Source organism: Thamnophis sirtalis, unplaced genomic scaffold (genome assembly GCF_051295495.1).
Source record: "Thamnophis sirtalis isolate CommonGarterSnake01/CBP01778 unplaced genomic scaffold, rThaSir2_p1.2 scaffold_13, whole genome shotgun sequence".
Taxonomy (NCBI): Eukaryota; Metazoa; Chordata; class Lepidosauria; order Squamata; family Natricidae; genus Thamnophis; species Thamnophis sirtalis.
In genome coordinates this window covers 47,572,679-47,599,433 of record NW_028261393.1, presented here as the reverse complement: position 1 = coordinate 47,599,433, position 26,755 = coordinate 47,572,679, and the positions used below count along the sequence as shown (strand labels likewise).

General features: G+C 47.0%; 1 protein-coding gene across 3 annotated transcripts; it reads left to right on the top strand.

The window, feature by feature from the left end:
- The first annotated feature begins 86 nt into the window (after positions 1-86).
- CSTF2 (cleavage stimulation factor subunit 2) lies at positions 87-24,035 on the top strand. 3 transcript variants are annotated; one of them, XM_087728253.1, is made up of 15 exons: positions 87-215; positions 1,682-1,760; positions 3,280-3,449; positions 3,580-3,716; positions 5,208-5,327; positions 5,445-5,618; positions 7,205-7,328; positions 8,572-8,616; positions 12,485-12,544; positions 14,316-14,457; positions 14,906-15,060; positions 15,537-16,153; positions 19,783-19,911; positions 21,983-22,119; positions 23,860-24,035. In XM_087728253.1, the coding sequence occupies exons 1-14, from the start codon at positions 158-160 to the stop codon at positions 22,103-22,105; spliced, it is 2,133 nt and encodes a 710-aa protein (XP_087584379.1). In that variant the 5' UTR covers positions 87-157; the 3' UTR covers positions 22,106-22,119; positions 23,860-24,035. The 3 variants fall into 3 exon arrangements, with proteins under 3 accessions (XP_087584379.1, XP_087584380.1, XP_087584381.1); XM_087728254.1 differs by lacking the exon at positions 12,485-12,544; XM_087728255.1 differs by lacking the exons at positions 12,485-12,544; positions 14,316-14,457; positions 14,906-15,060.
- Positions 24,036-26,755: the final 2,720 nt, after the last annotated feature.

Here is a 26,755-nt window from a genome sequence, read left to right as displayed (position 1 = left end):
ACGGAACCCAGTTTTGAGCGCCAGGGCTTCCGGGGGGGAAGGGGAAAAGGGTGGGACCTAATGAAAAAAAAAACCCGAAGCTTGCGGCGGCGCGTTTCGGCGACGGACCGGAAGTGGTCGGCTGGGTTGAAAGCCGCGGTGGGCTGAGGCGAGGAAGATGGCGGGCTTGTCGGTGCGGGACCCCGCGGTGGATCGGTCTCTGCGCTCCGTGTTCGGTGAGGTGCTGCGCCCGTCGGCCTCCCTCTCGCCCCGGGGAGCCTCTCGACGCCGCTTCGGCCCGCTCGTGGCTGGCCAAGGGGGACTACAAGCCCCAACACCGTGTTCCCCACCCCCAGTTGGGCCATCTGATTGAGGGATATGGGGGCTGTAGTCCCCCTCCGTGGGGTCCTGGACTCTCTGGCTAATTTGGGGGGTGGGTGCGTGGCTCCATGGAGGTGCTTAAGCTCTAGCTCCCATCATTCCCAGCCATCAGCACTTGAAATGTGTTGCACAGATTTTTGAAAATGCATGCAGCTTTCTTAGCTCTTCTTAGAATTGCGCTCTTGCATGTATATTTTAAAGCCAGCATTTATTTGTCTTATTGTTTATTTGTGTGTGTGTGCGTGTGTGTAAGTATATATGTATGTATATGTGTGTGTTGCATCAATGATAAGCAACAGGCAGAAGACCATAACATATACATTCCATATTCACATATATATCTATATCTAATCTATATACATATACATATGTATATACACACACTTATATAATATACATATACACGTGTGTGTATATATACATATACACACATGCATCTACATATATAAACATACATACACATATACGTATGAATGTATGTATGTATATATGTGTGTGTGTGTGTGTGAATATGACATGTATATGTTACGGTCTTCTGCCTGTTGCTTATCATTGGCGCAAATAGATTTTAAACGCTTTAAATCTGTTTGCTTTTTCATTGCTGCTGTATACTGTATAGGGTTGGGCAGTATTATAATATTGGCATTTCACTCTTTCCAATGCAAAATATGTTAAAAAATGTAAATTGAATTTTAAAAGTCTCTTTAGAGAAATTCCTATCTCCCAACAATATTTTTCCACTTCTGTGTGGGTTTTATAGTGCAACAACATAATTTAGCAACAGTGATAGATTACACTTTTGACTGGTATATCAAACTGGTGTTTGGCATCGGGCTTGGGATCGATGTATTGTTCTTTGCCTAGCACCCGTCTTTTGTTTGATTTTTGTTGACTGTAAGATTATTTTAAGTCTGGGCTTAAGTTTGACTTTTTTAGTCCTTATTTTGTGGTTTTGCTAGTTTTGTACGACTGGAATGGTTATAAATAAAGAGCAGCATTAACTGCAACAAATGACTAATGTGGTAAGATTGCTGACTTTATTGGTTGAAAATAATAGGAATCGTACTTTTTAGTCCGTATTTTGTAGTTTTGCTAGTTTTGGGGATCACAATAAATAAATAAATAAATAATAAAAGCATTAACTGCAACAAATGTCTAATGCGGTAAGATTGCTGACTTTATTGGTTGAAAATAATAGGAATCATACCTGGAAAAGGCATCAGGTTGGAAAGACTGCCTCGATTTGCACCTGAAAAGGTGCCTGCCTAATTGCGGCTATGCCCACAGATACTGATGGCCTGTTCCTTCCTTTCTCCTGTAGTGGGGAACATCCCTTACGAAGCCACAGAGGAACAGCTAAAAGACATCTTCTCTGAGGTTGGACCTGTGGTCAGTTTCCGGTGAGAAGCTTCCCTTTCGGAATTCCCTGAAAAGTGGTTCATTCTAGAGGTTTTAAAAACTGTAGAGAAACGGGGCAGAAGACGAAGGGTTTAGGATGAGTAATGTGCATGTGTTTTCATTCTTGAAATCTTGGGCTAAAATCCTTTAACCAATGAGAAAGGCCTATGGCTGAGAATCTAGACCCCTCTTCCCCAACCTGGCATCCTTCCAATATATCAGATGGATCAGGCTGATGCTTCCATTAGAGCAGTGTTTCTCAATCTTGGCAATTTGAAGATGTCTGGACTTCAACTCCCAGAATTCCCCAGCCAATGAATGCTGGCTAGGGAATTCTTGGAGTTGAAGTCCAGACATCTTCAAGTTGCCAATATTGAGAAACACTGCATTAGAGAAAGGCTACTCTGGAGAACCACTGCAATACAAAATATACGATATGTTAAGAGGTGGGAAGAGCTGGACCCTCTAAATACAGTCAGTCCTCGACTTTCAACAGTTCATTTAGTGACCGTTCAAAGTTGCAAACGGCAGTGAAGAAAGTGACCTATAACTATTTTTCACAGTGAAAACCATTGCAGCGTCATGTAGTCAGATGCTCGGCAACTGGCTCATATTTATGATGGTTGCAGTGTCCTAGGGCCAAGGGATCAACGTTTTGCGATTTTCCTGACAAGCAAAGTTGATGGGGAAGCCAGATTTATTTAACAAACTTCTGTGATTCACGCCACAGCTGCAGCAAGAAATGTTGCAAAATGGGGCAAAAACTCATTTCGCAAACGTCTCACTGAACAACAGAGATGTTGGGCTCAATTGTGGTTGTAAGTCGAGGCCTACCTGTAATGTTGAACTCCCTATTTCCAGTGTCCTCCTTCACCATTGTCTTATCCCTCTATGGCAACATCTGGAGAGACCCTGGTTAGGCATGCAATCCAACATATGTAAAATAGTTTCCTTTTGGGGATGGGGTCATCAATTAGTTTTCGTTCTAATGTTCTCATTACGAGCACCTACCTACCTCTCTCCTTCCCTCTCTTCCCCTCTCCCTCCCTCCATTTCCTCTTCCCTTCCTTTCCCCCTCCCTCCCTCTCTCCCTTTCTTTCCCTCCCTCTCTCTCCCCCTCTTTCTCTTCCCCCCTCTCTTTCCCTCTCTCCTTCCCTCTTGCCCCACTCACTCTTACCCTTCCCCCTCTCCCCCCCTTTTTCTCTTCCCCTCTCCCCCTCCCTCCCTCCCTCTCTTTCCCCCTCCCTCATTATTCCCCCTCCCTCTCTCTTTCCCTCTCTCCCTCCCTCTCTCCTCCTTTCTTTCCCTCTCCCTCCCTCTCTCTTTCCCTCTCACCCTCCCTCTCCCTTTACTCACTCTTCCCTCTCCCTCCTTCCTCACCGTCCCCCTCCCTCTCTCTCCCTCTCTCCTTCCCTCTTTCTCCCCCCCTCTCTTTCCCCTTCCTCTCTCTTTCTCTGAAACATTGCACCCAGTTGTCTTCTTTGGAATAACTGTCTTGGTTTTCTCTGCTCTGCCAACCAGATTGGTGTATGACAGAGAGACGGGCAAACCGAAAGGCTATGGCTTCTGTGAGTATCAAGACCAAGAAACTGCACTCAGCGCCATGCGGAATCTCAACGGGCGAGAATTTAGCGGAAGAGCCCTGCGGGTGGACAACGCAGCCAGTGAGAAGAACAAGGAGGAACTGAAGAGTGAGTCTGGAGGCCCATCAGAAGATTGGAGAGGGGAGGGGGTGACCCACTGGCCGTGATTCTGTGCTTGTTTACAGCACGGGTGATCTACAATCTCTGGCCCTGAGGTTTCCCTTTCTCTCTCTGCTAGGCCTGGGCACTGGTGCTCCCATCATAGAGTCGCCCTATGGAGACCCCGTAAACCCCGAAGATGCTCCTGAGTCCATCAGCAGAGCGGTGGCCAGCCTGCCTCCTGAACAGATGTTTGAACTGATGAAGCAGATGAAGGTTGGTGGGCAACCCTGAAGAGAGGAGGCCTGCTTCGTTGTCTTGTTAGTTGCAGGAGATCCTCTCCTAGAAGCCAGGTGGACCTTTGGTTGCAAGTCAGAAAACTCAGGTCTCTTCTTCTGCCTGTCCATTTAATAGAAGCATTTTCATCTCTTCTGGCAAGGGGAAGGAGACATTGCCTTGAGTTTGTTGTTGGTGTTGTTAGTTGCGAAGTCGTGTCTGATCCATCGTGACCCCATGGACAATGTTTCTCCAGGCCTTCCTGTCCTCTACCATCCTCTGGAGTCCATTTAAGTTCAGGCCTACTGCTTCAGTGACTCCATCTCGCTGCCGCTTCTGTCATCCTCTTCTTTTGCCCTCCATCTTTCCCAGCATTAGGCTCTTCTCCAGTGAGTCCCCGGCCTCAAGTTAGCAGATGATAAGTTGGAGAATTCTCTCTCTTCAGACGTAGAGTAGTTAGCTGGAAGTGCAGGGCAGCATGTTGGGTGCAAGAGAAAAGCATGTGGGAATTGGAAGGAGGAAAGAGTCCATCGGGCAGAAGCAGAGCTCATAATCTGAACGGATCTTTGCAGAACTTTCATACCAGATCAGATTATCCTCAACCCATTAATCCCAATAGGCTTCTAGGTAAAAAGTCTGCTCCTCACCTTGTACCTGAGTGGTCTTTTTGTAGTTAGGAAACAATTCAGACTTTCTGAAGCAGCTCTCTCCAACCTGGAACCCTTGAGGTGTGGAGGCCTGAGAAGGAAGGGTAGGTGGCAGCAGAGATTACATTGGTGATATTTGTTGAGCGCATGTCCCATCTGTCACAAAGTGATGGTTCCTTCTCCCTCAGAGACTACGGTGTGCAGGAAATGAAGTGCTGGAGATATAAATAGAAATATTTAATCGGCTCTGTAAACAGATGGCTTTTTCACATTTACCTGCAGCCCACAAGAGCCAGAAATAGCCTTTGCACCAACATCTGACCATTTGTTTTCTTGTGGGTGAGTCACGAAATCTTGAGCTGTGGAGAAAAGCTTCAGAGGTTGGAAGATGACAAGTCAACTGTTCCTCGTGTTCTAGATTCTCCTTGTCAACCCTGAAGCGAACCTGGCTGAGGCCATCTTTGAGGCTTCAGAGTTGTCACAAGGCAGAAGAAGGGACCGGGGGGGGGGGGGAATAGATCACTGGGGTTTTGTAGTCAAAACAGAAAGTTTTCCTGTGGGAACCAAGGGCATTCCAACTGGTGGCTGGGGAGAGGAGGAGGAGGAGAGTAACCAAGCAACTGGACAGCTCGATTGGACAATTTGGCTGATGATTTGGGGGGGAAAGGGGGGAACTTTTTAATTTGGTGAAAACAGCAGGAACGTTCAGAGTTGGTTTTCACCAGTTGGGCCAATATGATGTAGCCAATAAATTGAGTTCTGAGGAATCTACGTGCCTCAGAGTTCTGCTTTCAGTGGGTGCATTTCTTGGAACGCTGACCCTTCTCTTTTTCTGTTTTTCCAGTTGTGTGTCCAGAACAGCCCTCAGGAGGCACGGAGTATGCTCTTGCAAAACCCGCAACTCGCCTATGCATTGCTGCAGGCCCAAGTGGTGATGCGTATTGTTGACCCAGAAATTGCCCTGGTACGTTCGCAACCTTTTGCAGCCTTGGGATAAGAGGCGGAGCCGTGTGCCTTGAACATCTATGCTTTTTATCTTGTTAAACACGCCTATTTTATTTTCCTCTCTTCTGTCATCCAGAAAATCCTTCATCGCCAAACCAGTGTCCCGTCTCTAATTCCTGGAAATGCACAGCCAGGACAGGGTCCAGGACCCGGACCAGGAGCTGGTCCCGGGCCAGGACCTGGGCCAGGACCTGGACCAAATGCTCAGATGAACCAGCCGAACGTCCCATCTTCTCAGCCGCAACCAATTGTAAGCAGCTCTTGTCTGTGTTGGATCGTTTTCTTCAGAAGTTGTGAATGCTCCAACACTAGAATTTTTAAAGAAGAGATTGGATAACAATTTATCTGCAATGATAGAGGGTTTGCTGCCTGAGCAGGGGTTGGACTAGAAGATCTCCAAGGTCCCATCCAACTCTGTTACTCTGTTCTGTTATTCTATCATTTTCTTTTCTTTTTAATATAAATTACTAGCTGATAACCTGGCGTTGCCAGGGTATTTATCCTAATTCTGTATTAGACAAAAAAAGCTCTGATTTTGTTGAAAATGTCCAGACCAAATGTAATTTCTAATGTTGGATTTTCTCCCTTACCAGAGGGAGCCTCCTTGTGGAGTACTGTGAAGCCGCTATTATGGCAACTCTACTGCGCTATACAGTAGAAGTCATTTTACGGCAGTACAGTAGAAGCCATGTTAACGGATAACAGGTTATATTTTAACAGAACACACACACCGAGGGGTGTTAGGGGTGTGTTACCCCCACAGTATTTGTTTACAGATAGTAAGTCTTCTGTGTACCAAGTTTAGTTGAGATTGCTCGAGGCATTCCAGAGTTATGCTGGAAAACACACACACTTAATCATTTCCTTGGCTCAGCTGATAAGGGAGGAGAGCTTGTGGCTTAGAGGCTAATACAACTGCCTAACATGTAAAAATAGCCCAGGTTCAAATCCCAGCAAGGGTATGGCTAGCTGATGAGAGCTAAATAGCTTGAAATAGATCTATACTAGTCTCCCTTTATTTATTTATCAGCACAAATGCATCAGTCAGTGTGTGTGTGTGTGTGTGTGTGTGATGTTATTTTCATTCAGTCTATGGGGATATATTGTGATTTGCAGACATTCGTTGGCCATATCTCTTCCCGTTTTTAGTCGTTTCTAAAATTATTTCTAAAGTAATAAAATGATGCAGTAACAACCACCCAATCAAGTCAGTAATTATAAAGCTACTAGCCCACTAATGGTAAGCAAATTAAAATAGCCCGGAAAGTGACAAAATCAATCAGCACATTAGTAGCCTAATCAATAAACCTTTGCAAATCCGTGTGGTTTGCAATTCCTCAATTCATTCTTCTTCTTTTTTTAAGATGCTGCAAAAAGTGAAAACTTCCAGAGTTAAAAGTGTAAGAAATTCCAGGAAATGGATAAATAGGCATAGGATGCCAGCTAGGGAAAGCTGATTATTATGTCATTTTAATTTGTTGATCTTTTCTTTGTGGGAATACTAATGTGAGTTTGGTGCCCTAAACTAGGCATTTCTCAAATGCGTAATTCGATGGACCTTAAGACCAAGCTGTACCAAGAAGGAAAAATCCATTCTATATGGTTGCTATCCTATTGGACAGCAAGGATTGGGGACGGCTACTGTGTACAAAAATATCTCATAAATACTGAAAGCTAGTATGCCACAAAGCTTCCATTAATCCCCTAACTAGGGATTTCGTGCCATTTTTGACAGGTGAGGTGGCCAGTCTCACATCTGGTGCATCCAGTTTCAAGTTAGCCAGCTCTGTAGAATTCTGTGAAACCTTCATTGTGCTTTTTCCTTTCTCTGAGCAGGGCGGGATGCATGTCAATGGTGCCGCTCCCCTGATGCAGCCCCCCATGCAAGGAGGAGTACCTGCCCCAGGCCAGATGCCAGCATCAGTCCCCGGACCTGGACCTGGGCCCATGGCTCCAGGAGGTGAGTGAGTCAACAAGTCGGTCTTTCCCGGCCTATTGGGGACAGAATCACGCATGATAGCAATAGCACTTAGATTTATATACTGCTTTGCAGGCTCTCTAAGCGGTTTACAGAGTCAGTCTCTTGCCCCCAACAATTTGGGTCCTCATTTTACCCACCTCGGAAGGGTGGAAGGAAGGATGAATCAACCTTGAGCCGGTCAGGATCGAACTGCTGGCAGTGGGCAGACTTAACTATATCAATAGCATTTTAGACTTATATACTACTTCATGGTAGTTTCCAGCACTCTCTAAGCAATTTACAGAGTCAGCCTATTGTCCCCAACAGTGTGGGTCCTCATTTTACCCACCTCCCAAGGATGGAAGGCTGAGTCAATCTTGAATGGTGAGATTTAAACTGACAAATTGCAGGTAGCAGAAGTAGCCTGCAGTACTGCACTCTGACCACTGTGCCATCACAGCTCATGAAATAAGCAAGAGAAACTTGGCCAAACTTAGTTTAATTCCTCACACTCAGGAGCGAGCTCTTGAATTCCTACTCATTCATACTTAAATTTGCATTGAATTGCCCCATTGAATATTTCAAGCTGCAATCCTATATATAGATACAATTAGGGAGCAAGTCCACTGAATATTCCTGGGTGTTCCCTTAAGTCAACTTTCATAGTTTAAACGAGATAATTTAGACAAGATGCATAATGTGTATGCAAAGCGATGGATTTATACGTTGGATGGCAGTTTATTTCATTTTCTTTTTGTATCATTCCGTAAATGATGTTTTGGTGAAAACTGCCTGGTTAAATTTTTTTTCATTCCCAAATTGCAAATAAATTTAAAAAAAACCTTCCCAAGCAACAGCAGTGTGCAATTACAGTGATGGATTTGAGTCCCTTGTCTTGAGTAAAAGCAAAGCGAAAGGAATGTCAGTAGTTAAACATTATTAAGTTTTGCTCAGCCTTGATTTCTTGAATCATGGTTAGCCAGAGCCATCCTAATTTAAAAGCATTTCCTCATCAATCACAAGGATAAGGAAATCAGGCCTGACTGCCTTCTTCCTGTTTGGGCGGCTTTGAACAGTTCCTTTTCCAAACACCTAAGTGACATGATTACATCACTTCCTTCCACTTGAAAAAAATGCTCTGGACATTCTGATTTGGAAGATTAACTTGGCTCGTTTGCCTCCCAAGCCCTTCTGTTTTCACTCATTCATCCACCTGATTGTTTCTCTCAATGTTCTCCTGCAGGGAGCATGCCAGGGAGCGGCCCGATGATCTTGGAACGCGGACAAGGTAAACGCACCATTCAGTCTTGCTTGGAGCTTGTGGTCAGCTTGGACAGTGACAGATTTGGATTGAGAGGGCCTCTCTATCTGGGGTTTTCCCTACAAAGAGGGCGCGATAAATTTGCAGCCCCGCAATCCCTTTTTTATGCAGCCCTGAAGCTTCAGAGTTAGCGGATTCCGATTTCAGGATATTGTGAAGTTGGAAGAGCGTTAAAACAGGCAACGTAAGCCCTATCAATAAACAGGGTAGCTTTTTTTAAAGAAACAAACCCACCGTTGGAAAATCAGAATCCCCCGGGCCCCGCCTATTTGCATGATGCAGCTCCACCCACTTTGCATCTAGACACACACACACACACACACTTACCCTCTTAGAAATGTACCGTGCGTCTCCGGGCTGTCAAAAACAATTGCCCACCGCAAGCGTTTCCCTCTCCCGACTTCACTTGCGGCAATCGCGTAGCTCTCCCAGGTTTCCTGTAACTCTGTCCCTTCGTTTTTCTTTGCGCTTAGTGGACAGTGAGAGCGATGCTTTGCCCAGTAATGCGCCATCAGGTACTTTGCATGCAGAAAACAGGGAAACGCCCACCACCCACCCGCGGTTGAAACTCTTCCAGGGCCGTCGTAGGGTCGTGCTTGAACCAAGTTGCGCCTGCTTTCTTTCGTTTAGCCAGCAGAGGGTGCCGCTGTCCACTTTCCGAGATGCCTCTTTTTTGTTTTCTGGGATTAATTACCTTTTCTTTGCGCCTTTTCTTTGTCCTGGTGATGGAAGCCAAAGACTGGAAACGTCCCTGCATGTTTTTCTCCACTGGTTGTGCTCAAATATTATCTTACTTCTGCCCCCCCCTTTCCCATAGCCCTTCATTGGCAAAAATCCCCATTTAGCCCCAAGCTATGATCACTTCCAGGCTGACAAATGTCCCAGAAAGATGTCAACCAACTGTGATGTCAATACCTATCCGAAGCTGGTGTTTTTCAAATATACCGTATTTTTTGGAATATAAGATGCACCAAGTTTTTGAAGAGGCAATGTTTTTTTTAAAAAAAATTATTGCATTCTGCAGACCTCCCCAAAAACTGCCCTGCTTTTGGTCAAAAAAAGGGCATGCCTAGCCTTTAGGAGGCTTATAGAATGCTCCTGAGGGCTTGAAGGGGGGGGGGGGGAACAAGCAAAAAATGGGCCGTTTGTCACTCGTATCTGGCTTCCCCAGGTTTGAAGGTTTATTTTATTTATATGCCGCCCTATTCTCTGAGGGACTCAGGGCGGCTCACAAACCCAAGGGGGGGGGGGAAGGTAAACATGGAGAAACTACAACAGAAAAGGTACAGGGGAATTTAAAAGACAATCAACAGTCACACGATTCGAGAGGGGAAGGGAACTCATCAACCCCAGGCCTGCCGACACAGCCAGGTTTTAACGGCTTTACGGAAAGCCTGGAGAGAGGTGAGGGTCCGAATCTCTGCGGGGAGTTCGTTCCAAAGGGCCGGAGCAGCCACAGAGAAGGCCCTCCCCCGGGTGGTAGCCAGATGACATTGGCCAGTAGATGGAACCCGGAGGAGGCCTAATGGGCCTTTGGGAGGTAATTGGCAGCAGGCGGTCTCTCAAGTACCCAGGTCCAATACCATGAAGGGCTTTATAAGTGACGACTAGCACCTTGAAGAGTATCCGGAGACCAATCGGTAACCAGTGCAGCTCGCGGAGGATAGGTGTAACGTGGGTGTACCGAGGTGCACCCACAATCGCTCGCGCGGCTGCATTCTGGACAAGCTGAAGTCTCCGAATGCTCTTCAAGGGCTGCCCCATGTAGAGCGCATTGCAGTAGTCCAGTCCTCAGGAGCACTCTGGAAGGCTCCTAAAAGCTATGCACGGCCATTTTGGTGAAGAGGGTGGGGTTTCAGGAAACCAAAAATGCTGTATTCAGTGTATAAAAGACATCCAGATTTTCACCCTCTTTTTTTGACGGAAAAAGGTTACTCCGAAAAATATGGTATTTATCTTCTTCATTTTCTCTCCAGTCCTAACCCTGGGACAAATTGCACTCTTCCCTTGAATTCATCAGGTTTACCTTAATGACTGGGTGGAAAAGAGAAGCCATCCTCTCACCTCTGTTTTTTTTTATCAGATAGTCGGAGCTACCGGTTTGTTCCCAGCTGATAGTCAGAGCTACTGGTTCACTCCCAGCTGATAGTCGGAGCTACCTGTTCACTCCCAGATGATAGTCGGAGCTCCCAGTTCACTCCCAGTTGATAGTCGGAGCTCCCAGTTCGCTCCCAGCTGATAGTCAGAGCTCCCAGTTCGCTCCCAGCTGATAGTCGGAGCTCCCAGTTCACTCCCAGTTGATAGTCGGAGCTACCGGTTCACTCCTAGCTGATAGTCGGAGCTACCAGTTCGCTCCCAGCTGATAGTCGGAGCTACCGGTTCGCTCCCAGCTGATAGTCGGAGCTCCCAGTTCACTCCCAGTTGATAGTCAGAGCTACCGGTTCACTCCCAGCTGATAGTCAGAGCTACCGGTTCGTTCCCAGTTGATAGTCGGAGCTACCGGTTCACTCCTAGCTGATAGTCGGAGCTACCAGTTCGCTCCCAGCTGAGAGTCGGAGCTACCAGTTCGCTCCCAGCTGAGAGTCGGAGCTACCAGTTCGCTCCCAGCTGATAGTCGGAGCTACCGGTTCGCTCCCAGCTGATAGTCGGAGCTACCAGTTCACTCCTAGCTGATAGTCGGAGCTACCAGTTCGCTCCCAGCTGATAGTCGGAGCTACCGGTTCGCTCCCAGCTGATAGTCGGAGCTCCCAGTTCACTCCCAGTTGATAGTCGGAGCTACCGGTTCACTCCCAGCTGATAGTCGGAGCTACCGGTTTGTTCCCAGCTGATAGTCGGAGCTACCAGTTCACTCCCAGTTGATAGTCGGAGCTACCGGTTCACTCCCAGTTGATAGTCGGAGCTACTGGTTCACTCCTAGCTTATAGTCGGAGCTACCGGTTCACTCCCAGCTGATAGAGATACCGCTTCACTCCCAGATGATAGTCAGAGCTACCGGTTCGCTCCCAGCTGATAGTCGGAGCTCCCAGTTCGCTCCCAGTTGATAGTCGAAGCTACCGATTCGCTCCCAGCTGATAGTCGGAGCTACTGGCTCGCTCCCAGTTGATAGTCGGAGCTACCAGTTCGCTCCCAGTTGATAGTCGAAGCTACCGATTCGCTCCCAGCTGATAGTCGGAGCTCCCAGTTTGCTCCCAGTTGATAGTCGGAGCTACCAGTTCGCTCCCAGCTACCGGTAGAATCCCACCCCTGCACTTTAGAGGTCAGACCGTCATTTTTAATTGTGCCAGAGATGGAACTGATCATTCCTATTGGTCTCAAAAGCACCAGCAAGCCCTAAAGTTCCCCTCTCATAAAAGACGGAAATCCATTAGAACCTGCCTAGCATTTTTCATCCAGCAGCTTCTCCCATCCTTCCACGCAACCCTGCTTTCCTTAGACTCCACCTGGCAGTCGCCTAATATTTCCTATTAGACCAGGGGCTCTCCAAACTTGCCAACTTTAAGACTTGCGGACTTCAACCCCCACGGAACTCCCCCAGCCAGCGTAGCTCTCTGGAGAGAAGCGAGCCTTTGAAGGCAGCCTCTTCTCCAATGGTCTGACGCAGGAGTCTCCAAGCGTAGCAAGCCAGGGAATTCTGGGAGTTGAAGTCCACAGGTCTTCAACTAAAGCTGCCAGGTTTGAAGACCCGCTGTGTCAGGGGGCTGCTGTCAAAGGCTCGCTTCTCCCCAGAAGAGATAACCAGAAGACATGTTCTATCCGGGTGGGTGCATGCATATGGCGGGTGCCTCTCCTGTTGATGTGACGGCTCTTTCTCCCTCTCTTCCTGCTACCCGGCCAGGGAACCTGCAGCTCTCTCCCGTGGGACCTGCCAGGCCTGCCTCTATTGAGCGCGTTCAAGGTACCAGCGGCGCCATTGGCCTCAACCTTGCTTGTGGCACCCTGCAAAGGATGGGCAAGACTCATGCGCACAAAGCAATAGCACTTAGACTTATATCCCGCTTCACGGTTCTTTTACAGCCCTCTCTAAGCAGTTTACAGAGTCAGCCTCTTGCCCCCAACAATTTGGGCCTTCATTTTACTCATCTCGGAAGGATGGAAGGCTGAGTCAACCTTGAGCTGGTGAGGATCAAACTGCCAAATTGCAGGCAGCCAGTCGTCAGCAGAAGTAGCCTGCAGTGCTGCCCTCTAACCACTGCGCCCCCGAGGCTCTTCCAAAAATGAGATACAAAAATGTGTATCTCCTGTTAGGTAGAGCTGCAAATGGAGCGGCGGGTGTGGCTTTTAAGTCTGGAATGAAATAGATGGGAGAATGGCATCTGTCATTCTAACTAAGGGGCAGGGGAAAGTCTCCACCTAGTGCTAGCCAGAAGAGGGATTGCCTCTGATGAGTATTTTGTGCTGACGTATCATTAGGGCGGCAAAAAAACTTTTTGAAACCATCCCACGTATTCCTAACACAATTCGTGCATCTTTCTTACTCAACCTTACTTTCTCCTTCTCTCCCCTTTGTAGTTTGGTTTCCCCATCCGTGGTTAACAATTAGATTATTATTTCTCAACCTTGGCAACTTTTTAAGATGTGAGGACTTCAACTCCCAGAATTCCTGACGTTGCACGAGTTAAAAAGTCCACACGTCTTAAAATTGCCAAGTTTTAAGAAACACTGGCTTAGATGATAAAACACCTTGAGGTTAACTTTGGGCTCCTTTTTTGTCGATTAGGTTAAAGTTCCCCACCAACTTTAGCTGTGTTATAGAAATAATGTGACGTTGGAGTAGAGAGCCCCGATGTATTTGAATAACTTTTTCGACGAAGAGGTTCCTTTTAAGGATCGGGTGAAGAAGTGTATACATGTGTACGTGCCATTTAAAATGCATAGGAATCGATGCTCAATCCATTTTAGTGTGCACAGGAGTACATTATAATAAGTGCCAGGGGGAGCTAATTAAAATCTTTATACTTGTGCTGTTCAAAGCAGATGCGACTATGTCAAAACAAGCTGGATCTTCTCTGCGTGTGTGAAGCATACTTGTCTTTTCTCGAGTCTATTTATCCTTGACTAGTGCTGATAACTAGTGCGTTGCCTGGGCATTTATTTATAAGGAGCAAAATGTCTCGAACAAATGTTGGATTTTCCCCTTACCAGAGGGAGCCTCCTTGTGGAATACTGTGAAGCCGTTACCATGGCAACTACACCGCTGAGCAGTAGAAGCCATTTTACGGCAGTACAGTAGAAGCCATTGCACAGCAGTACAGTAGAAGCCATTTTAAGGCACAACAGGCTCTATAGTAACAGAACACACACCCCCGAGGGCTGTTAGGGGTGTCTTACCCTCATAGATAGGTAGGTAGATAAGTAGGTAGGTAGAAAGATAGATAGGTGATAGATAGATAGATAGATAGATAGATAGATAGATAGATAGATAGATAGATAGATAGATAGATGATAAGGGAGAATATATGTGATTAGGGAAACGAGCATTGTAGTCTGTATGGAGGCAATTCATAACCTCTGCAGGGTTCCCCCACCCCACCCCAAGTGTAGGCTTCCTTTTACGTAAAGTGGGTACGTGACAGAGAAGGACCTCCATTCCAAAACATCATGAACCATAGGACGATAAGCGGTTTCTCTTCTTGATCTTCAAAGCCCTCTCTTTGCCTCCTTGACAGTACCTATGCCGGACCCACGAGCCCCTATGCACCGGGGGCCAATGCCAGCTAGCGGGCCGCCACCCCGAGGCCTTCTGGGAGATGCCCCCAATGACCCACGGGGAGGCACGTTGCTCTCGGTCACTGGAGACGTGGAGCCCAGGTAGGCAGGTGGGAGCAGAGGCCTTATTTAGGTGTCCCAAGGGACCAGAAAGCTGGATGGTTTTAGCAATGGGAGAATTACAGGTTGCAAGCACAGCTGTCTTTGTTTCTTTCCCACCCCCCTCTCCTCTTTGCCTGTAGAGATCAAATGGGAGCTTCATTCCAATTCTTTACCTCCCTCCTGCAGCCTTGTCCTCCTGCAGGCAGCAGTCTCTTCTCTAGGCCTCCCCACCAGACTTCCAAGCTGGCCCTCAGATTGACCGTGCTTGCACTGAGCCCAGATCTAACTCGGTTCATTGAATAAGCCAGAACCTGGCTTGGAGCACCCATCCCACCAAGCCCCTTTATTTACGAGGTGGGGGAAGCTTCTCTGGGACTTTAATCTGGCAGCTGATGTCTCCTTTCTTTCTTTCTTTCTTCCTTCCTTCCCTCCTCGCCCTTTTCTGCAGAGGTTACCTCGGGCCACCCCACCAGGGGCCGCCAATGCACCACATGCCCGCACACGACAGCCGTGGGCTGCCTCCCCATGAAATGAGAGGCGGACCAATGGGAGAGCCACGTCCCCTGATGGGAGAACCACGAGGGCCCTTGATGGATGGCCGAGGTAAAAGGGAGGCAGGTTTTGATGCAGAGGGAACCATTCAGAAGAACGAGGAGCTCAAGAGGATGTAGGGATAACTTTTCGGAGGCTTACAGGTGTTGCAGCATAGTCATTCCAAGCACCACAGTCAGTAGTGGCAGAGGGTAGGAGCTGTTGCTCGGCAACATCTAGTCCATAGATCCCACCCAGCTGTTCCAGCAGATGCAGGAATAGATAAGCAGTTCCTACAACTCAACGTACTGTACCACAGTAAGCCGAAACAAAAGGAAGTGTTGCATTTTTCAGAACAAAATTCAAACCTGGTATTATAGTTTGCGCCCCTTTAATTCGAAATGCAACAGGCTGCAAGCATTTTGATACTCCGGTTTGGCTGTGCCGGAGCGGGTCCTATGCTGGCCTTGGTGGGTAGCTCCTGGTTTTGCCTCTTGCCCATAACAGTAGAACCTGTGTTGAGACATGCCTTCCTTCCTTTTATGTAGGTGGAAGAGACCCAAGGGGCATGGAGCCCAGAGTGATGGACGGCCGGGGCATGGAGCCCAGGGTAATGGACGGCCGGGGCATGGAGCCCAGAGGCATGGAGCCTAGAGGCATGGAGTCCAGAGGCATGGAGCCCAGAGTGATGGATGGCCGGGGCATGGAACCCAGAGGCATGGAGCCCAGAGGAATGGAGCCCAGAGGCATGGAGCCCAGAGGCATGGATGCGAGGGGCATGGAGCCCAGAGGAATGGAATCCAGAGGCATGGATGCAAGAGGCATAGAACCTCGGGGGATGGAGCCCCCTAGAGGCATGGAGCCAAGGGGCATGGAGCCCCCGAGAGGCATGGAGCCCCCGAGAGGCATGGAGCCTCCTAGAGGCATGGAGCCCCCGAGAGGCATGGAGCCCCCGAGAGGCATGGAGCCCCCAAGAGGCATGGAGCCCCCGAGAGGCATGGAGCCCCCGAGAGGCATGGAGCCTAGAGGCCCAGGAATGGAGCCCAGGGGCCCAGGAATGGAACCTAGGGGCCCTGGTCCAAACCCCAGGGTTCCAATGACCGGTGCAATTCAAGGTCCAGGGCCTCTGAATATGGGAGCAGCCGGCCCACAAGGCCCTCGACAGGTAGGTGGAGACTGTACCTGAGACAAACACTTGATACTTGGACAATGTCTCTCCTCCTCCCCCCTCCCGATTACGCCAACCTTTGAATGGCACATTCCTTTTAAAGCTAACAGGACGATTGCATGCCGATTGCATTGGAACCGGTGGGAAGTTTCCTGCAACGGTATGGACCGCCTAGGATGAATTCAGCCCACAGGAGTGATAATTCAGCCCATAGCGGGGCCAGAGGTTTCCCTCCAATAGCCCTGGGTTGGTTTCCATTCAACTGCTGTCGCCCAGTCAGCTACCTCTCGACCCAAAACGCCAACCCAGTGAGTTTGTCAGTGAAAGTAATTGCTCCTCTGGAAAGGCTAAAATGGGAGGCCTTCCCTGTATAGGATTTACTGTCTATCAGCACATGGGCTGTAATAAAGGGTTGGGTGGGTTGGGTTGGGCTGGATGGGATGGGATGGGTGAACTGGGTTGGGCGGGGCTGAGTAGACTGGGTTAGGTTGGGTCGGCTGGGCTGGTTGGCCTTGGCTGAGCTGGCCCGGGCTGAGTGAACTGGGATGGATTGGGATGGGATGGATGGACTGGGATGGGATGGGTGAACTGGATTGGGTTGGGCGGGGTGGGGCTGAGTAGACTGGGTTAGGTTGGGTCGGCTGGACTGGGCTGGTTGGGCTGGGCTGAGCTGGCCCAGGCTGAGTGAACTGGGATGGGTTGGGATGGGATGGGATGGGTTGGATGGACTGGGATGGGATGGGTGAACTCGGTTGGGTTGGGCGGGGCAGGGCTGGGTTAGGTTGGGTGGGATGGGATGGATGGACTGGGATGGGTTGGGTGAACTGGGTTGGGTTGGGCGGGGTGGGGCTGAGTAGACTGGGTTAGGTTGGGTCGGCTGGGCTGGGCTGAGCTGGCCTGGGCTGAGTGAACCGGGATGGGTTGGGATGGGTTGGGATGGGATGGGTGAACTTGGTTGGGTTGGGCGGGGCAGGGCTGAGTAGACTGGGTTAGGTTGGGTCGGCTGGGCTTCTTGGGCTGGGCTGAGCTGGCCTGGGCTGTGTGAATTGGGCTGGGTTGGGTGGGGTGGGGTGGAGCTGGATTGGGCTGGGTTGGGTTGGGTCAGCTGGGCTTGGCTGGGTGGACCGGACTGAACTGGACTGGGACTTGACTGCTAAGGTCTGGCAACCTTCCATGCACCAGTTGGCTGCAGGCCACCTATACAGATAGTGCTCACCTGATGGCCATAATGGAACCTGTTCATTGCAGTCATAGATCATAACAGTTGTAAAGTACAACCTACCTGATTATACGACCTTTTTGTGGCAGTTGTTTAGCAAACCAATGGTTGGCTATGTGTGTGGTTTTGCCAAAAACTAGAAGTGTTAATTTTGGCCAAAACCATGGTAAAACACAGTCATGTGACCACACGAGGCGGCAAGTGACCACAATAGCAATAGCAGTTAGACTTATATACCGCTTCATAGGGCTTTCAGCCCTCTCTAAGCGGTTTACAGAGTCAGCAAATTGCCCCACAGTCTGGGTCCTCATTTTACCCACCTCGGAAGGATGGAAGGCTGAGTCAACCCTGAGCCGGTGAGATTAGAACCGCTGAACTGCAGATAGCAGTCAGCTGAAGTGGCCTGCAGTACTGCACCCTAACCACTGCGCCACCTCGGCACAAATGGGCAAAAAACCTGAAGTTGAGTCACACAACTGTGAAGGAGGCCAAACCTTTGGAACGTGAAAGCCATCCCTAAATCTCTTTTTCTGGTGAGCCATATCTTCCTTTGTTAAGTGATTGATTGTATGTTGAGGACTATCTAACAGATTAACAGAGTTGGAAGGGTCATCTTGTAGGTCATCTAGTCCAAAAACCCCACCCCAAGCAGGAGACCCTACACCATTTCTGACAGAGGGCAGTCCAGTCTTTTCTTGAAAGCTTCCAGGGATGAAGCTCCCACAACTTCTGAAGGCCACTTCTGTTCCATTGGTTGATGGTCCCCTTATTTCCAGGTTGAATCTCTCCATCAGTTTCCATCCATTATTCCTTGTCTGGCCTTTGGGTGCTTTGGAAAATAGCTTGACCCCCTCCTCTCTGTGGCAGCCCCTCAGATATTGGAAGACTGCTATCGAGTCTCCCCTGGTCCTTCTCTTCTCTAGACTAGCCAAGTCCAGTTCCTGCAACTGTTCATCGTTTTAGCAACCGTTTTAGCCTCCAATCCCCTAATCCTCTTGGTTGCTTTTCTCTGCACTCTTTCTAGAGTCTCAACATTATTTTTTATAGTGTGGTGACCAAAACTGGATGCAGTATTCTAGGTGTGGCCTTACTAAGGCTTTACAGAGTGGTGTCAGTATCATCCCTTGATCTTGATTGTATCCCATCTCTACCGCTATATGCCTGGAACCAACAGTAAGAGGCTGTTGGTGGCAGGGGAACTTGTCGGTCTTCTCCGAATGCCAGGACTTTTAAGATACCAGCCACTTCCAGAGAAGATAAGTGGATGTTTCCAAAACAGCCGTTTTGCGTGCTGCCATATCCCCCACAACCCCGCCCTATGCAATAATGGTTGGATTAGATTGTGAAACACGTTGGGCAAACGGCGGCTGATGTGCTTTAAGTGGTTACTCAATGGCCGGAATGAGTTTTTAAAAAATCTTTTAAAAGATGCAGTCGGCTTGCCAGCGATACTGTTTGCTGCTAAAATTTTAGCTCCAGGAAGAAGAAATGGAGCTGGAGCTGTTTGGCCACACACAGAAACCCCTCCGGTTTTGAAAAGACCAGCACTGGGGTGGGGGTGGGGGGTGGGGTGGGGAAATCTGACTGCTTCTTTAGCCAAAAACCCTGGGCGTTCATCAAATCCAAATGCAGCTGCTTCAAGGGATCATTTCATCCGGGCGTTGAAATGGACCGAGCCTTTATAAAGAGCCATTGGTAGAAACAACACGGCTGGCTCCACCACTGTCTTGCCTGATTATTGACAAAAGCTTTTTGTTGTCATTAGAAGAATCATTCCCCACCCAGCCACCCCTCAAGAGGTGGACTAGAACAAGAGTGTCAAACTCAAGGCCCAGGGGCCAGATCCGGCCTGCGGAGTGCTTAGATCTGGCCGGTGGATCTACTCTGGAAACAGTGAAGGACTAGCCCACAGCGCCTCCACCAACGAAAATGGAGCTTGGGGGGGAGGGGCGCCTGCTCCGTATGCACTGGCGGAAGGTTGCATGAGGCCGTCGCAGCCACCCAAGATCCATTTTTGCTGGCAGAGGCACTCGGTCCACCACAGGCATCCCCGACACGAGTGAAGTCTAGCTGGCCACGCCCACCCAGCCCCTGAGGTTAAACACAATGCGGCTGTCAATGAAATTGAGTTTGACACCCGTGGACTAGAAAATTCATCTGTTGGCAGAAAGGATGACGGCCAAAGCATTTGTTTTGAAATCTGTGGTCCGAAATTAACATTTGCTGCGGCAAGAGGTCAGGTCTTCACATTATCCTCTTGCCAATGGATTTGCGTGCACCTCCATTATCTCTTCCCCGCCCCCCCCCCCTTGTATCTTGTTCAGAGATAATTACTCTTTTCTCAGCATGTCAATTCCACTTTGGTTCGGCAGGGCAGTGAATCTGAATACCTTCTTGTATTTCCTAGGTTCCTAATATGCCCGGGACGACAATGCAGCCGTCTGGAGCCATGGCAGGTGGAGCGGTACAGCCTGCAGCCCAGCCTGGAGGCTTCAGCCCTGGACAAAATCAAGTCACACCCCAGGATCATGAAAAGGTAAAAGGGGGGGAAAAACCATATATCCTAAAAAGCCTGACCTTGATTTCTTTTTAATCAAGTTTACGTTTCATCAAGTGAATCTTCAGAGTTGGTTTAATGGCAGAGTTCCAAGTAATAGACTCATAGCAAGCAGAACTCCGAGGCAAGTAGATTCCTCAAAGATTAGCTTTATTGGCTACTAGCGGGATACCCGTGCTTCGCTGCGAAACCATGTGATCGGGCTTGATAAATGGACACTTAAAGCTTGAAAATTAATGAGTAGTTTAAAAAGGCACTGTATTATTTCACTACAGACGGTAAGCTAAGTTTCTGTTACAGGTTAAGACACTGTTGTAAGTCTAACAACAATAAAATAGGTGGGCTTGAGCCCTTTAATCCCATCAGCACCCAGTTATGTAACTCCTTAGCATCAGAGTGTGTTAATATAAGGCAACCCGGCAGTTGGAACAGAGTTCTTTTCAGGTGGGGAGGGGGAGTAGAATGCTTAATTCCTAAGCATAAGAGCGTGTTAATATAATACCGTATAAGAAATACTAATGATCTGATGGTCATTTTGACAAATCCTTTCTTAGCAAGCACCTAGAAGCCAAGAGGAACATATATGCCAAATTTCAAATTTGTAGGCTTTACAGTTCTGGAGATTTCATGATGAGTGATTGGTATTTGGCTTTTATCTGTATAGATATCATATTGGCACAAATCTGTAAAACCCAACTCTGAAGGTTCCCGTGGTTTTCACCTAATTAAAAGTAAAAGTTTATCGCTTTCTCAAAACAATCAGTCACATGGTCCAGTCACGTCACTGTCTGGTTGCCTCCGCCTTCCTCCGACCAGGTGTGAGAATGTCCTTGGTTCCCAAGAGAAAGTATTTTGTTTTGGCTACAAAGTCCCAGATATCTCAAATCCCCCTCCTCCTCCCTTTCTCTCAGCTCCAGTGTGGCAACACTGAAGCTCCAAGATGGCTTCGGTCAGGTCAGCTTCAAGGTTGACAACGGTGCATTTTTCCTTTGAATTCCCCGTGGCAGCTGTCAATCCTTCCGAAGTGAGCCAACGGAAGGAAAGTACAGTTGAAGTCTGTCTTCTAACCTTCTCAAGACTTTGCCTGAACATTTTAAAACAGGATTTTAGGCCAGAAATACTCTGTTCTGCTCCCCTGAGGTTGGATGATGCTTTCTGCACCATTATTTTTATTGCTTCTTTTCAATGGTGTTTAGTGTTTGCTTCTGGGGCTATTAGCCAGCAAAGGGAGCAAAGAAAGGCTTTGAATTTGTAAAGAATCTTTTCTCCTCTCCTCCAACTCTCACTTAGAGAGATTTGATGCCCGTTTCAAATCCATTTCTTAATGTGCTTTAGAAATGCCAATTAGTCCAAGCTATGATTTATTTTCTTTTTTTTTACACTGTCCATTAACAACCTATCAAGTATTAATGGGGCCTTTTGGTATTTTCTTCTATAAGGCCTTGGCCTGCAGCAGAAGGAGGTAGCCAACGAGATTTAGCAATAGCACTGATATACCGCTTTCACAGTGCTTTACGGCCCTCTCTAAGCAGTTTACAGAGTCAGCATATTGCCCCCAACAATCTGGCTCCTCATTTGACCGACCACGGAAAGACAGAAGGCCGAGTCAACCTTGAGCTGGTCAAGATCAAAGTCCTGGCAGTGGGAATACAGAATTAGCCTGCAATACTGCATTCTAACCACTGGGAAGGATGGAGGGAAGGGGAGGAAGGAAGGAAGGAAGGGGAAGGAGGAAGGAAGGCCAATACTATAGCACATAGACTTAAATACCCCTTCACAGTGCTTTACAGCCCACTCTAAGCTGTCTCTAAGTCAGCATCTTGCCCCCAACAAACTGGCTCCTCCTTTGACCAACCTCGGAAGGATGGAAGGCCAAGTTGACCTTGAGCTGGTCAGAGTCGAACTCCTGGCAGTGAGCAGTGAGTTAGCCCTGTAGTACTGCATTCATTCCAAATGAAGATCATGAAGTCTCCGCTAGAAAAGCAGAATCCATCAAGGTGGCTTCCCATGCCTGGTTCGTCATTTTTCCCTCTGTTCCACTTCTCCACAGGCGGCCCTCATTATGCAAGTTCTCCAGCTGACAGCCGACCAGATCGCCATGCTGCCTCCAGAACAAAGGCAGAGCATTCTCATTCTGAAGGAGCAGATACAGAAATCTACTGGCGCCCCATGATCCACATTCCTTGGGTAACGATGGGATTTAAAATGGGGGAAAGGAGCAGGGAAATAGCACCGTTTTCCTGTAAAACAAGCACAAATTCTTTGGCGATCCTGCGAATTCCCTTCGCAAGCATTCTTCAAGCTTGAGAAAAACCCTTCCTGTTCTAGCTCTGGTTTAGTTTTGAACTTCTATTCCCACATTTTAGCCTATGCAGGAGAATTTTTTTTAAAAATAATAATAAAGGATGAATTGCAGGGGAATTTTTTCTTTAGGCTGCCCTTTGTTGAAATTACCCCCCATAAGCATAGGGACACGGTGGCTCAGTGGCCAAGATGGTGAGCTTGTCGATCAGAACGGTCAGCAGTTTGGCGGTTCAAATCCCTGGCGCCGCATCATGCAGTGAGTTCCCGTTATTGTCCCAGCTTCTGTCAACCTAGCACTTCGAAAGCAGGTAAAAATGCAAGTAGAAAAATAGGAACCACCTTTGGTGGGAAGGTAACAGTGTTCTGTGCTCTTTCGGCATTTAGTCATGCCGGCCACGTGACCACGGAGACGTCTTCGGACAGCGCTGGCTTTTCGGCTTTGAAACGGAGATGAGCACCGCCCCCTAGAGTGGGAACGATTAGCACACATGTGCAAGGGGAATATTTACCTTTAAGCCTTGCATATCCTATTTCGTTTTCCACTCCTAGTTATATCAGTGAAGTATCAACGCCACCTGTCTTTGGGGACGACATCCTGACCGCACACTGTTCTCATGTACATTTCATATTTCTGTAAATCTGTGTTACATTGTGTTATATTAATTATAAATGCTCAAGGGTGTGTGGAGATTCTCAGTCATCCAGGTCACAGTTATACCACAGGTGCTTTTTCAAGAGGCAACTCAGAGCTTAAACTGAAGAAGCTTCTTGGATGAGAGGCAAAACATCTTCAAAGGAAAACCAGAAAATCCAGTTGCCTCTTGGGGGGGGAAAAAGCACCTTTGGGACATTAATTATAAATGATTACAAAGTGACGCTGTTCCTTAATAAGTTCTTGAAAAGCTATGAACATCCAATAGTGTTAATAAAATGGAAAACTACTGTATAGGCCTGGTGTGTTTTGAACACTTTTTGGAAGGAAACATTCTGGAATGAAAATGAAACCTTTCTCTGTAATGTGTTGTGTTACATGTGTTACATTGCTTTATATTAATTATATTATTAGTATACATACACAATATCATTCTACCTCATTGCAGATTTAATTTTCATTGCTTGTCTGTCAGGGTAATGATGATTTAATAGCTGACAAGCTGCTATACTGAACTGTACTGAAATGATGAGTAATGAGTCAGCAGGGGTATCTGACTGTTACCACTTTAAGAGGCTGTATTATAAAAGAGGCCCAATGAGAGTATCTCTCTCTCTCTCTCTCACTCTCTCTCTCCCTCTCCCTCCCTCCCTCCTTCCCTCCTTCCTTCCCTCTCCCTCTCTACCCACGCTTCCCTGCTGCAGTTGATGATTGATTGATTCACTTTGCCTACTACGTCTATGTGTATATTTCTTGTAGATAAACCACTGTTCAAAAGACAAATCTCTGTTTGATGTTATTGCTCCCGAGTTGTCTCACATAGTCACACTGTGCGCACTCTGACATTGTCTTATTCCCATCTTTTTTGCTTTCAAGTTGAAATGTCCTCTTTAATTTCTGCAAGGAAGAAGACTGAAGTATTACTGCTTTTTTTTAAAAAAAAAACAATACTGTCCTTTTTATTTTTACAGGCTTAGAAATCCTTTGAATGAAATTCAACCCAGGCTGGAAATGACACTGAAGGCAGCTCACAGACCCTTCCCTGGTCTGACCCAAATCAGAAAGGAGAAGGGAGTTTCTTGTTCCCACTCCCTCGTTGTTTCCATTCTTGTCTCTCAAATAAAACTATGTTCTATAGTTGAACACATTTGCCTGTGTGCTAAGCTGACCATATTTCGCTAGTGGTTGTTACAAGCATACCCAGTTCTCTTTAAGCAATATACAAGAAATTGGATTCAGGTTGTTGGGTTGCTTGAAAAAAAATAATTGGCGGGAAAACCCATGATAGCAATAGCCATAGGACTTAGACTTATATACCGCTTTACACTGCTTGACAGCCTTCTCTAAGCGGTTTACAGAGTCGGCATCTTGCCCCCAAACCATCTAGGTCCTCATTTTACCCACCTCGGAAGGATGGAAAGCTGAGTCAACCTTGAACCCGTCAGGATCGAACTGCTGGCAGTGAGCAGAGTCAGCCTGCAATAATGCATTCTAAGCGGAAGGGAGGGAGGGAGGGAGTAGCACTTAGACATATGCCACTTCACAATGCTTTACAGACCTCTCTAAGCAGTTTACAGTCAGAATATTGCCCCCAATAATCCGGGTCCTCATTTTACCCACCTCGGAAGGATAGAAGACTGAGTCAACCTTGAGCCAGACAGGATCGAACTGCTGGCAGTGAGCAGAGTCAGCCCGCAATACTGCATTCTAAGCGGAAGGAGGGAAGGAAGGAAGATAGCAGTAGCACTCAGACTTATATACCGCTTCGTAGTGCTTTTACAGCCCTCTCTAAGCAGTTTACAGAGTCAGCATCTTGTCCCCCGAAACAATCTGGCTCCTCATTTTACCCACCTCGGAAGGATGGACGGCTGAGTTCAACACTGAGCCGGTGAGATTTGAACTGCCAAACTGCTGGCAACAGGCAGTCAGCCTGCAGTACTGCAATCTAACCACTGTGCCACCCCGGCTCTTGACGGGAAGAGAGTTGCTGAATCTAGGTGGTTCAATATGGTCAGACTGTTCCGTGGCATCATTTCAGTCCCTCTGATTTACTGAAGGAATCAGAATTACTACAAATATTTATTTTATTTCTTTAAAAAAAACACACACACACACAAATATTTCATCATTTGTCAATCATTAAGACATTGAAGTACAATTTTTTTTGTGCCCCTCCCTCCCTCCACCCCCCCAATCCCCCTCCTCCTTCCCCCCCCCCGACTTCCCAGAACCCGTACACGGTATGGATTTTTAACTAACACAGTCTAAAATCTATTGAGAAAAAAGAAATAAAGAAATTAATGACATCTCTACATTGACCTTAGCTTCTTCTTACTGAACTAACTTTTAACAGTTTAAATCATTTCTGATCTTAAGCATAGGCTAACTGGAATTTCTTGGTCCCGTATGTATTTTGTATATAGTCAATCCATTTTTTCCAGTCTCGTTTATATCTCTCATTTGAGTGATCTTTAAGATATGCCGATATTTTAGCCATCTTGGCTAAGTTTGTCACTTTCAATGTCCATTCTTGGATGGTAGGCAAGTCTTCCTTCTTCCAGTATTGCGCCACCAACAGTCTTGCTGCAGTTATTAGGTGCAGAATCAAATTAGTCTCTACCACTGTAAAGTCAGTACATATACCCAGTAAAAATAACTGAGGAATAAACTTTATCCTTCTTTTAAAAATATTTTGCATGACCCACCATATTTTTATCCAGAATGCCTTAACCTTTTGGCAGGTCCACCATATATGATAATATGTAGCATCGAGAGAACCACACCTCCAACATTTAGGCTGTACATTCGGATACATAGAAGCCAACTTTTTAGGATCTAAATGCCATCTATAGAACATCTTGTAAAAATTTTCTCTCAGATTTTGAGCTTGTGTAAATTTCACATTTCTTACTCAGATTCTTTCCCATGTATCCAACATTATTGGTTCCTCAATATTTTGAGCCCATTTTATCATACAATCTTTAACTAATTCTGTTTCCGAATCCATCTGTATTAATACATTATATATCCTCTTTATATGCATTAAGCTTTGATCTCTTATTTGTTTAAACAGATTATCCTCAACTTGGATAAAACCAATTTTTTGATCTATTTTCCACCTAGCCTGTAATTGCCCATACTGGAACCATGTTTGAACTACCTTCTCCTCTTTTAATACCTCTAAAGATTTTAATTGTAATACCCCCCTTTCCGAGGTAAGAAGCTGTCTGTAAGTAATTCTGTCCTGTTTTTGTGCTGTATTCATATTTTCAATTGCGTGTCTAGGAATTGCCCACATGGAGGAATCAGAATTGACTGTTCATGCAAACCAGCAGCAGTTAAACTCCCAGTAAGCATTATAACTCCGCTGATGTAGCATTCTAATACAGGAAAGGGAATTGCAGAGGAACCTTTTCCTGACACTGCACCATTCAAAGGCTGCTCAGAATCCATTACAGCCCTTAACATTAACATTAGCATCGGGATAATTCCTTTTCAGATGGCTGTTTAGGCACCTGTCATGTCGCACCCTTGCAATTTCCCCAACACAAGAGGAATCCATTCACAGCACTCGGAGCAAAGTGATTGCTTCAATATAGTCTGCAGCCCTTGCAAAACAAAACAAAATGAGGGCAACATCTGGGAAATGTTGACTCTCTGGTTGAATAGAAGATTGGAGTTGATTATAGCTCTGAAGATGTGACATCAGCATAGATTTTAAGTACACCCCGGTCAAAATAGGAGATGGGCGTTTCCTGGATGAAGCAAGAATCAAATGTTTGAATGTGTCATTCTTTTTAACTGCAGCTTTGGGAAAGACAGCGCTTCTCAGGCTCGGTTATTTGAACGTTTCTCCCCGAATTGTCC

Excerpts from the sequence above, each read along its gene's own strand:
- CSTF2 (XM_087728253.1), top strand. The coding sequence starts at position 158 with ATGGCGGGCTTGTCGGTGCGGGACCCCGCGGTGGATCGGTCTCTGCGC. Across the intron at positions 1,761-3,279 it reads GGACCTGTGGTCAGTTTCCG|ATTGGTGTATGACAGAGAGA; the intron begins GTGAGAAGCTTC and ends TCTGCCAACCAG. Across the intron at positions 19,912-21,982 it reads CACCCCAGGATCATGAAAAG|GCGGCCCTCATTATGCAAGT; the intron begins GTAAAAGGGGGG and ends ACTTCTCCACAG.